Here is a 12,632-nt window from a genome sequence, read left to right as displayed (position 1 = left end):
TGTTTCTGAATTTCTTTGGATCTCGGCATGATGTCTAGCTTTTGAGGATCTTTTGGTCTACTTCACTTTGTCAGGCAGGTCCTATTTAAGAGATTTCTTGATTGCGAACAGGTGTGGCAGTAATCAGGCCTGGGTGTGGCTAGAGAAATTGAACTCAGGTGTGATAAACCACAGTTTTAACAGGGGGGCAAATACTTCTTCACACAGGGCCATATAGTTTGGGATTTTGTTTTCCCTTAATAATAAAAACCATGTTGAACACAAATGTTGTGTTCACTTGTGTTATCTTTGACTAATATTTAAATTTGTTTGATGATCTGAAATATTAAAGTGTGACAAACATGCAAAAAAATAAGAAATCAGGAAGGGGGCCAACACTTTTTCACACCACTGTGTGTGTGTATATATATATATACACTACGTGTACTGCGTTAAGCTAACTGAGACTTGTTATAGCACTTGTATATCATTGCTCTTTTGTTGATTTTGATTGCTTCCATTGTCCTCATTTGTAAGTCGCTTTGGATAAAAGCATCTGCTAAATGACTAAATGTAATATGTAAATGTAAATATATAAAAAATGAACACAAATTTTCATATTTGTATATTTGGGTTATTTGAATATTTCAGAATTGCATCTCCATTTACTAATAAAAATGAATAAACTCATAAATAACATAAAATAATAGAATACTAAAAATACTGATTGTATTATTAATCGTATCATTAATACATTTGTAATAATTTAAAATAATTGTATTATTAATCATTAATAATGAAATATTTTGTTTTGTGTTATCTTCTCTGTCACTACTTTTCTGTTATTTGTTTAGATGATTTTGCAATATTTTGTCTAAAACAATAGAAGCAATGAAGTGCTTAAATATTTGGTTCAGAGCTGAGAATTGGGATGAAAATGAGAAGAGAGTTGCAGATATGAAGAACTTGACCTTCAGGGAACCCACTGACCTTTTGGATCCTCTTTCCTGGTTTCTTCAGGAATCATTGTCATGGCACTGCTGGGGATGTTTAACGTCCATCGTCATGGTGCCATAAACTCGGCAGCGATTGTATTGTACGCTCTGACCAGCTGTGTGTCAGGTTACTGTTCCTGCAGCTTCTACACACAGATTCAGGGCCAGCGCTGGGTCTGGAATATTATCCTCACCTCCGCGCTCTTCTCTGGTGAGACACAACAGTCTTCTGCATCTGTACATATAGACAGAATGGGGTACTGTTTCTCACAATGCAATGTGCTCAGTATGAATTTCCATTTCCGGTGTGTTTTAATTTAAAGGTTATTGTAGATACTGTGCAGCATGCTAGTATTTCATTCCAAGTATAGCCCGTAATGATTACAGTGTTTTCTTGTGCAGATGTAACTGACATTTCGCCCACTCACCGTTGCTCTCTTTGTTTTTCTCAATTCTACTTCTTTCTCTCTGATGCGTTTAGCCCCTCTCTTTTTCACCTGGAGTGTGGTGAACTCTGTTCACTGGTGGAGTGGATCGACTCAGGCCCTGCCTGCCACCACTGTGCTTCTGCTGCTTGGTGCCTGGGTGCTGGTGGGTTTCCCCCTCACCGTCATTGGTGGAATCGTTGGAAAGAACAGAGCAGGCAACTTCCAGGCCCCGTGTCGCACACGTAACATACCTCGCCAGATCCCCCAGCAGCCCTGGTACAAACACACGGCTGTGCACATGGCCATCGGAGGCTTCCTGCCTTTCAGGTAAAAGCTGTGAATCTCTGCAGAAGGTTTCCATACAATAGAATATTTTGTTTCATACAAAATAAATTAGTCCAACAAAACTAATTGGCCAAATAAATCTCTCAAAAATTATTATTATTATTATTACTTTTTTTTTTTTTTTGACATTTACGAAAACATTTTTATTATATTATAATATAATATAGTATATGATATTATATTATATTATATAATATATATATATATATATATATATATAACATATAATATATATAACATTTAATTTTTTATATATAATATACTTTTTATATAAGAACAATTGTTTACATTTTTAAAAAAAGATTTTTTTTATTCTTTTATATGATATTATATATAAAACATTTTTAATATATTACCATGCTTTCTTACATGTTTAAAAAGTTCTTATTTTATGATATTTCCTATTACATATGATATAAATATTATATTGTAATATATAATATACTTTTTATATAAGAACAATTGTTTACATTTTTAAAACAATTGTATTGTTTTCTTACATAAGATTTTTTTTATTCTTTTATATGATATTATATATAAAACATTTTTAATATATTACCATGCTTTCTTACATGTTTAAAAAGTTCTTATTTTATGATATTTCCTATTACATATGATATAAATATTACATTGTATTATATTGCCATGTGTTCTTGCATATGTAATTTTTTTAACTGTTCGTTATATATTAAAAATGTTTTATGTATAATATAATATTTATATATAATATATATTTGATAAGAAAATGTTTTATGCAAGTAAATATATAATATATATTTAAAATATTTTTAATATATTATAATATAAAAATATTTCAGCATATAATAATACTTAAGAAAACATTTCGAAAAATATATATTATGTAAGAAATGTTAATAATATATGTTGAAAGATGTATGTGTGTGTGTGTATATATATATTATATTATATTATACTATACATTTTTGTCCCACACAGTGTGCCCCTGCTGTATGCTGTTATAAATATATATAATATAATATTTAAAAATGTTTTTATATATATAATATAAGAAAAAAATTATTTATTTTTTATATTATATTACTCACGCTTAATGTCCGTCTGTTTTTTCCTCTTGACTTTGCAGTGCCATCTCAGTAGAACTGTACTACATCTTTGCCACCGCGTGGGGTCGTGAACACTACACACTCTACGGCATCCTGTTGTGTGTGTTTGCCATCCTGCTCTCAGTGGGCGCCTGCATCTCTGTGGCCCTCACCTACTTCCTGCTCTCAGGCGAGGACTACCGCTGGTGGTGGAGAAGTGTTCTTAGCACCGGCTCCACTGGCATCTTTATATTTGTTTACTCTCTCTTCTACTACCACAATCGCTCCAACATGAGCGGCCTTGTACAGAGCGTCGAATTCTTTGGATATTCCTTGCTCACTGCATTTGTTTTCTCGCTCATGCTGGGAACGGTCTCCTTCTGGGCTTCTCTGGCTTTTATTCGTTACATCTACCGTAGCCTTAAGATGGACTGAGTTTGTTTCCTCTCAAGCAGAGCCCCTCAAATGGGGAAGAGACTCATGGACCAGGTCCTCGTGGAACCCTGCATGTGCAGGTTTTGTGTTGCTGAAGTATCAAACTATCAAAGCTGTTTCTGATGCCAGTCTTAAAAGGAAGGGAATAGACAATGTGACTGACTAAAGACTAATTTTATTTTGTTTTGCTCACCAACACCCTGACACTTAATTCACATATATATATATATATGTTGCTAGATTATATGCACATCAAATACAGACGTATTTGAGAGTCATTTTGGATCGTTTGTGCGGAACTGGAAAGCTTTTCATACTTCAAATGTTGCATACCAAGTATCCAAGACTTGAATGTTGCGTTTTGGATTTTGTTAATGTAGTGAACATGACTAAAATGATTAAATGTCAGTTTCAAAACATAATGGGAAAGAATCAGAGGCCTTCATACGTATCTATTGTTTCAAAAGACCATTGAGGAAATAAAGCACTTATATGTACTGTAGATGGGTTTACTTGATGAGTATAGGTGGATGTTGGTTATATGGAAGGATATTATAATCGTTGAGCTAAAGAGATGTCATATTGTGTTCAAAGGGTGCCGTATACACATTTTGACCAAAAGAGCAGTTTTGGAGTGAAGATTTAACATGAGCAAGCTGAAGAAATGAAGAACTGATTATGGAAGCAATACCATGCTCTAAAGTCGCCATCAACTGTGATCTGTTGAAATGTAAATATACTGTTTTCAATAAAGTCACTTTTATTACAGTAAGAGAAATAAATGGGGGTGAAATGCAACAACGCTGGTGTCTATCATATAAATGTAAATTGAAAATGGCGGTGTTAATTGATTTCAAGCTCACTCTCAAACATGTCTTGCCCTTTTGACCCTTGTTCTTATACACTACCGTTACAAAGTTTGGAGTCTGTAAGCTTTTTAATGTTTTTGAAAGAAGTCTCTTTCACCAAGGCTCCATTTATTTGATCAAAAATACAGTAGAAAGTAATAAGTCGCACCCACTATGATGTGAGCCGCAGAAAGGGGCAGACTTAACCAATAAGCTCCTGCTTAGGGCCTCAGGGAATCCCATCTGATACTGGCAAAACAGATTTGACAAATGCTCCAGTGTGTATTTGTGTTTGATCTGTGGAGAGCGTCAAAGGTTTCTATTTACAACATATTTTGCAGCGTTGAGCAAAGTAGCCAATCACAGACATGAGTGTTGATTTCTTGGATGCAATGGCCAATCAGAGGCATTTAAGCTAGAATCCACTCAACGCTCAAAATGCCAGTTTTTTCATTGCGGAGTTCTGTGCGGTCACGAATCCTCTCATTAATTGTAAAAAACAAAGTGTAGACACGGTGTAAAGAACATTTTGCATGCAATGTATACAACTAGGTGGATTGTAAAAACTTCGTGAGATCACGAAATTAAAGTGAGTGACAGCTTTTTAGTTATTTTGAAGGAAGTGCTCTTCGCATGCTTTCTCGGTTATATATAATACAGAATTTCAATACAAGTTTTGTTTTTCAGGCTGTTAAAAGGACCAAAGGCCACATACGCGCTGCAAAATTTTGGGAGTGACATCCGCATATAAATGTGGGATTCACTCCCGAAACTGCAATCCATGGAACAAAAATATGTCAAATCAAATGTGTGCCTCACATATCCTAAAAAGTGAAGTCAAAACATTTTCATCTGGTGGCTGGCTGCATATAGATTATAAACCCCACCCTCCTCGTGTAAACAAATAGAATGTAATCCAAAATTTCAAATAATTTTTTCCCCAAAGATGTTCTCCATCATAGGTGGTTCTTATCACGGTGATGTTAAAAGGGTTTTGGTTTTCCCAAATAAGTTGTTTTTTTTAGGTTTTTGATACTATAAAAACGGTGTGGTTTCATGATTGGGTCTGTGGGAATTTGGACCGGACTTCGATACTGAGGGTCCAGCCTATGATCAGTACTGCACAGACTCCGAACGATGTCAGATACATGACGGTGGCCATATCTGGGATATTTTGGCTTCACTTTTCTAGTGTAAGGAAGCGAAGACGTGTGGCCATCACTTCTTACAGTCTGGGTGTCAAACTAGATGTCATTAAGGCTAGAGCAACCTCAATGTTTTGATTCTGGATCCAGGCCTGCAAATGTCAAAGTCATTATAACCCAATTTAAATTAGTTGTAAACTTCCATTATTAACACAAAGAAAATAATTACTGTTAGGTATAGCATACTATACGTAAGTTCATGTGACAAATGTCTGACAAAAATATTCACCCCAAGGAAGAGAGTATAGACGTGCCAAACATTAAGCGGCATGGTTAAAAACTAATAGCAAATAACGCTTAAAGACAGAAGTACATACTCGTTTATATATAATCATTAAAAAAAAAAAAAAAAAAGACAACCGACTCAAGTTGAACTTCAGATCAAATGTATTGCTCAACTGGGTCAAAAGTGTTTGTGTGGGTGGGAGTACTTCAAGCACAAGCTTAAATCAGTGGCAATTACAATGTTTTGTTCCATTTGTACAGACAGGCATGATTTTTTTTTTTTAAGAAATTGTACAAATGTAGCACAGATCACATGCATTGAAGCAGTGAAACGCAGAGAAATTAATACACAGAACAAAACAGTGCAGTACAGACAACCTTTTCCCGTATCAGATCTAGAGCAGTGCCTTGCATATATACAAATTCATGTAGCTCAAAGTCAACTTGTCCTGACTAAAAAGAAAACAAGCATCTGAAAGAGCAAAGGATCAAGATATTAAATACTCTGAAAGGTACAATGAAGTTATAAAAATAGATCTCCGGTATAAAACATGCGGAGTGTATTAAAAAGGCAAACTTTACAAAGAAAAACAAATCTCGAGACATGTCTCATTTGGCCCCAACTGGCAACCCATGACGTCACTGCCTAAAAATATGACAGTTTGTTGCCAAAAATAAAAAAAATTTACAAATACAGTGAACGCCCAAGGCTGCAGGGGGCTGAAATTGAAAATGTAAAAGCAGCCGGACTCACAGCAAAGTCATTTCTTTCGTTGTCCACTGGGCGGCACCAAGCATGGATGGCATTTGAGTAGGGCTGCCTTCTTTGTTCACTGCATCGCTGCTGTCACGGGCTTGCATGTAGTTAGCAGGGTTGGGGAACTCGTAGTGCGTCACAGCTGGGGGCAGAGGCCAGTTTCCCGGGGGTCTTGTGGTGGCCTGGGGAGGAGAGCGTGACTGTGGGTAGCTGGGGTAGAAGGGTGTTTGTGGAGGACTCCTCTTGAACACAGACTCTCTCACCTGAGGGTTACTGTAGGGGTCTTGGGTTGCTCGAGGGGTTTCAGTCTGAAACTAAGAAAGATGGGGTGTTAGAATGTGCTTTTAACTTAAACAAAAAAAAAACAAAAAAACCCCCACCAAACATGGGTCATTTGTATCATCATGCCTTTAAGACATTAACCAAACTACTGAAATGCCTCCTTTGTAGATGATAACTTGCTCTACGTCCAAAATGTTCAGTTCTGCTAGCATCAAGACAGAACAAGTAACAATGTAGACACTTTAAAATGTTGTTCCAAACCGGTATGACTTTCTTCTGTGCTACAAAGATGGTTTTAGAAGAGAGAGAGAAAAAAAAAAAAAAGTTTTGGACCCTTTGAATTTAATTGCACAGAGGGGTGCAACATACACTGCCATGATTCAGTTCAATATGGATTTCACAATACTTTAAACAAAGCCAAACAGTTTAAATTTCTTTTAATCATTACTTCTAAGAGATGCACTGATCCTTTAGAAATCATTTTAATATGCTGATTTGGTGCTTAAACATCTCTTACCAATGTTGAAAAAGCAATCCATTTTAGTTTCGCATTTTATTAAATGTAAGCAACCTTCCTTGCACTCAATGTGCATCAATTTTTAAATGTGAATAAAAGCCCAAATTAAAGATGTCTTTCAATCTTAATCTACACAATACATGCTGTTGCCATTCATGATATTTTTTTATTTATTGTATTGCGATATCATGACAAACCACCGTCCCACCCTTAATAAATGGTTTGACATGAAACTACTCACCTGAGAGTGAGGAGCTGGTGTGCTGGGTACGGCATTGACGACGTATCTCTCCGTCATCCAGCTACTATCTCTTTGATGCCTCTTGAGTTTCATCCTACGGTTTTGAAACCACGTTTTTACCTTTGGGGAGAAATAAGGAGTTGATCATGACAATCTACTAAAACCTCAACCATTTCAACATTCTCTTTATAATCACCAACCTGTTTGTACGTTAGTCCTGTCGCTCCAGCAAGCGTCTTCATCTCTGCAGGCGTGAGGTATCTCTGGATATTAAACCGGTGGATGAGGGCATTCATCTGCTCCTCAGAAAAGGCAGCCCGAGTCTTGCGGGTCTGGGTTGGAGGTCGGGCTGGAGATGTGGTCAAAGCAGGCAGGGAAGGCAAGGCTTCCAACCCCAGATTGAGACTCACTGGCTCCTCTTTCGCTGCAGAGACGGAAGATGAGATCTGTTCTCCACTGTCAGGACTGCCACGGTCCGTTTCATAGTCCCGATCTCCCCAGGATGGAATATTGAGGTTGGTCAGAGCGGCCCCCTCACGACTGCTGCCTGAGCTCCAGGAATCTACTCAAATGGAAAATTAAAAAAAAAAAAAAAAAAAAGTTGTAGACCATTACAATTGGTACAGAAAATTTGATGAACCAGTTAAATGAGTTTATAAAAAAAAAAAGTTGCTTGCAATTTCTTTACATGCAATTATAAACCAGAACACCTCAGGGTAGCTTTACTGGTATCCAAAAAATTAAACACTAAGAAATTGTTTTTGGTAACTGAAAAAGCACTTTTTTGAAATAAGTACTTACTAAAGCAGCTCACTTAAATTAAAAAAAAGACAAAAGCATATTACAAAATTAAAGCTTAAACTTATTCAAAATAAAAGCCCATTCAAAATATTAAAAAAAAAAACATTACATACCAGAAACGCATAAATAATTTTTTTAAAAGTCTACATTAAAGAGTTCAATGTATACCTAATAAAGAAAAAATATGAATTTTCACTCAGAAATTTCTACTAAACCTCACAACAGAACAGGAAGTAAAATTTAATTAGATGTGAAACTTCAAAGTAGAATCTGGAAAAAAATAAACACATACATACATACTTACACATACAACAATAATAACAATAAAATAAATAAATAAATAAATACCATTTTAAAAAAATTGGTTGATTCACAAATTAGAAGATAACTTTTTAAGGTGAAATTGTAAATTATAAGTAGCTCCTTGGCTGGGGACCATTTTAGATTAAATTGTTCTAACAATTTAGTGAGGCTTTAGGGTCATTGGAGGGTTACCTGGCGTATGGGCCTCTGAATCACTGGGTGCATCGCTGCCGGCCTGCTCTGCATCTTTCGCCTTCGGATCGGGTTCAGTCTTATTATACGAGAGGAAGAGCCGTCCGTTCTGCGCGTGGCTCGGGCACTGGCCGTAGCTGCTGGCACTGCCGTTCTCCGGGCTCCAGGTTGGCGACTGCTGTGCGGTTTGAGCGGAGTAATAGGTCGCGGTGACCCCGCCGGAGTGAGTGTACGCGGCCTCGGTCCAGCTCAGATTCGGCTGGCCGTGTTCAGACACTTGTGGGTACATGAGCCCATATGCATACGCATGATAAGATGGGTTGAAGTTGTAACTTACTGGCATCTTCCAGTCCGCCATTCCGTCGTCAGATAAACGCAGAGTAGACAGCAAATGTGCAGAGTAGGGCCAAATAATGACCTAATTTACAACACCCGACTACAAAAAGTCACAGGGCTCAACTACCCTCGAAAACGAATGTCGGTGACAGCTCTCCTCATAGTCCCGCAAACAGACCCCTTGACATGACCAGGTGAAAACGCGTGGAGAAGCTGATTTATAAAGCCAGGTGAGTGGGTGTGGGTGGGGCGGAACTGCGGAGAGATGCTCGGACCAATCAGGTGCAAGTTCTGAGAGGCGGCGTCCACACCCTCATTCCACATTTACCTGAACCACACTAATACTCTCACATGTATATTTGCATGTTTTAGCGTTTTAGGCTTTACATTTTAAACTACACAATTATTTATTTATTAAGAAAATCACGCTGAAAATAAAAACACAACTTTTTACTCAACTTATTTAAATTCAAATGTATGACGCTAAAATTTAATAAAAAGGTTTTAAAACTTTTAATCAACTTTTCTGTTTTAACTAAAACATTTAACTTTAAAAATCATAAAACAGAGAACTAACAATCTTAAATATTTATCATTCAGTTGAAAACGTAGGCCTATTTTAACACATCAAAACATGAAAATTAAATGTATTTTTTAAACAATTACTTGTGATTGTATGTGCCCAATAAGTTATTTAATTTAACCCATGATTTGATCATGCACCTGATTTTAGAAATATATATATATATATATTTAGCATTTTAAAACTAAAAATAGGCTAAATTCTCAAACATCAAATTAGAGCAGAGTCTTCTTATCTCTCTAATCTATTGTCTGTTTTAAAATGTTTCTTTCAGGGGAATTGGAAGCTCACAATCATTTCTTTAGATTAGCATTATTAATCCTACAAAAGCAAGACAAAGCCTCGTGTGAACATGTTTTACAACCCTAATAGAGCAACAATCTAAAGATTTCAACTTTGAAAATGTTTGTGGACTATGGAATGTATCACTGCTAGGCATTTACTGGCTGGACAGTTTGAATGCCTAAAGCAGGCTTGCCTTAAAATTACCATCTGAATAGGTGTGTTTGTAGTCCACCCTGTCTGCTGCATTAGAATGGAAATATTTCTGTATGAGGTGAAAATATGAGATAATCATGGAGTGATTGAGAGACCACAGATCTGTTTATATGGGAAAGAGGTGTGAATGGGTGGGGGTGGCAGCAATGCATCTGCCTTGTGTTTGTTTACCAGTTCACCAAGTCAGACTATCTATCTATCTATCTATCTATGGTCCAGCTCAGATTCGGCTGGCCGTGTTCAGACACTTGTGGGTACATGAGCCCATATGCATACGCATGATAAGATGGGTTGAAGTTGTAACTTACTGGCATCTTCCAGTCCGCCATTCCGTCGTCAGATAAACGCAGAGTAGACAGCAAATGTGCAGAGTAGGGCCAAATAATGACCTAATTTACAACACCCGACTACAAAAAGTCACAGGGCTCAACTACCCTCGAAAACGAATGTCGGTGACAGCTCTCCTCATAGTCCCGCAAACAGACCCCTTGACATGACCAGGTGAAAACGCGTGGAGAAGCTGATTTATAAAGCCAGGTGAGTGGGTGTGGGTGGGGCGGAACCGCGGAGAGATGCTCGGACCAATCAGGTGCAAGTTCTGAGAGGCGGCGTCCACACCCTCATTCCACATTTACCTGAACCATACTAATACTCTCACATGTATATTTGCATGTTTTAGCGTTTTAGGCTTTACATTTTAAACTACACAATTATTTATTTATTAAGAAAATCACGCTGAAAATAAAAACACAACTTTTTACTCAACTTATTTAAATTCAAATGTATGACGCTAAAATTTAATAAAAAGGTTTTAAAACTTTTAATCAACTTTTCTGTTTTAACTAAAACATTTAACTTTAAAAATCATAAAACAGAGAACTAACAATCTTAAATATTTATCATTCAGTTGAAAACGTAGGCCTATTTTAACACATCAAAACATGAAAATTAAATGTATTTTTTAAACAATTACTTGTGATTGTATGTGCCCAATAAGTTATTTAATTTAACCCATGATTTGATCATGCACCTGATTTTAGAAATATATATATATATATATTTAGCATTTTAAAACTAAAAATAGGCTAAATTCTCAAACATCAAATTAGAGCAGAGTCTTCTTATCTCTCTAATCTATTGTCTGTTTTAAAATGTTTCTTTCAGGGGAATTGGAAGCTCACAATCATTTCTTTAGATTAGCATTATTAATCCTACAAAAGCAAGACAAAGCCTCGTGTGAACATGTTTTACAACCCTAATAGAGCAACAATCTAAAGATTTCAACTTTGAAAATGTTTGTGGACTATGGAATGTATCACTGCTAGGCATTTACTGGCTGGACAGTTTGAATGCCTAAAGCAGGCTTGCCTTAAAATTACCATCTGAATAGGTGTGTTTGTAGTCCACCCTGTCTGCTGCATTAGAATGGAAATATTTCTGTATGAGGTGAAAATATGAGATAATCATGGAGTGATTGAGAGACCACAGATCTGTTTATATGGGAAAGAGGTGTGAATGGGTGGGGGTGGCAGCAATGCATCTGCCTTGTGTTTGTTTACCAGTTCACCAAGTCAGACTATCTATCTATCTATCTATCTATCTATCTATCTATCTATCTATCTATCTATCTATCTATCTCTTTTTAATGGAGATTCAAATGCAAATAGCCCATTAGTAGGGGCAGGCCCCCCTCCGGACCTAGGGGGACGGCCGGACTTTAGATTCGCATGTACAATAGTCTAACTCATAGTGTAAAATAGTCTAACTGATTGCTTTCAGATGGAAAAGCTGCCCATAACTCCTGGTCTAGTATCTGTTTTCTTCGTAATAATAGCAAAACGAAATACATTTGGCAAACAATCCAGTGTATCTGCCCTTCTGCTTTGGAAAGCGTCAAATGATTTTACAATGCATTTTTGCAGAGAGGGAGCAAAGTGGTCAATCACAGACATGTTTGTTGATTTCTACAACGCAATGGCCAATCAGAGGTGTTTAGGTTGGAATCCACGCACTCACCGCTTTTTGGTCGTTGCCGAGTTCTATCATGCTCGTAAACTTCATTTAAAAAAAAAGTTTCATTGTGTGGTCACATTCATTGGTTAAAACGGAACTTTTGAGATCGTGATGAATGAGTGACCGTTTTTAATAAATTTATAGGGAGCGCTCTTTTCATGCTGTATATATTCAGAATTTGTGTTTTTCATGCTTGACAAGCGGCCACGTACGACACAGAGATAGCTACTACTACACTATATAGAAAAAGATAATAGCCTAATTTCAGAAGCACAAGTGATGTGATTCTGCAACCGAGCCTGGTCCAAACGCAGGATATAGGTAAGGAAAGGGTTATTAAAGGGGTCATATGATGTTGCTAAAAAGAACATTATTTTGTGTATTTGGTGTAATGAAATGTGTTTATGCGGTTTAAGGTAAAAAAAACATTATTTTCCACATACTGTACATTATTGTTTCTCCTCTATGCCCCGCCTTTCTGAAACGTGTCGATTTTTACAAAGCTCATCGTTCTGAAAAGCGAGGTGTGCTCTGATTGGCCAGCTATCCAGTGCGCTGTGATTGGCTGAATACCTCAAGCGTGTG

General features: G+C 36.8%; 2 protein-coding genes across 6 annotated transcripts in view; one reads left to right on the top strand and one right to left on the bottom strand.

Moving 5' to 3' along the window:
• Positions 1-4,167, top strand: part of tm9sf1 (transmembrane 9 superfamily member 1) — a 12,362-nt gene extending 8,195 nt beyond the window's left edge. For both annotated transcript variants that reach the window (XM_016244390.1, XM_016244391.1), the window contains 3 exons: positions 1,000-1,185; positions 1,456-1,729; positions 2,853-4,167. In XM_016244390.1, coding sequence (XP_016099876.1) covers positions 1,000-1,185; positions 1,456-1,729; positions 2,853-3,246 — 854 coding nt within the window. In that variant the 3' untranslated portion in view covers positions 3,247-4,167. The remainder of the gene's footprint in view (positions 1-999; positions 1,186-1,455; positions 1,730-2,852) is intronic.
• Positions 4,168-5,795: 1,628 nt separating this feature from the next.
• LOC107560256 (homeobox protein SAX-1-like) lies at positions 5,796-9,141 on the bottom strand. Of its 4 annotated transcripts, none has more exons than XM_016244388.1 (5): positions 8,618-9,141; positions 7,522-7,883; positions 7,322-7,441; positions 6,545-6,595; positions 5,796-6,463 (listed from the first exon to the last, which is right to left on the bottom strand). In XM_016244388.1, exons 1-5 carry the CDS (start codon positions 8,973-8,975, stop codon positions 6,275-6,277), a joined length of 1,080 nt encoding a protein of 359 aa, XP_016099874.1. In that variant the 5' UTR covers positions 8,976-9,141; the 3' UTR covers positions 5,796-6,274. The 4 variants fall into 4 exon arrangements, with proteins under 4 accessions (XP_016099874.1, XP_016099875.1, XP_016099872.1 ...); XM_016244389.1 differs by having other exon boundaries at positions 6,545-6,589; XM_016244386.1 differs by having other exon boundaries at positions 5,796-6,595.
• Between the last annotated feature and the right edge of the window lie 3,491 nt (positions 9,142-12,632).

Source organism: Sinocyclocheilus grahami, unplaced genomic scaffold (assembly GCF_001515645.1).
Source record: "Sinocyclocheilus grahami isolate Dianchi unplaced genomic scaffold, SAMN03320097.WGS_v1.1 scaffold716.1, whole genome shotgun sequence".
Taxonomy (NCBI): Eukaryota; Metazoa; Chordata; class Actinopteri; order Cypriniformes; family Cyprinidae; genus Sinocyclocheilus; species Sinocyclocheilus grahami.
Note: the sequence above shows the minus strand (reverse complement) of the source record. Positions and strands in the feature narration are given on the sequence as shown.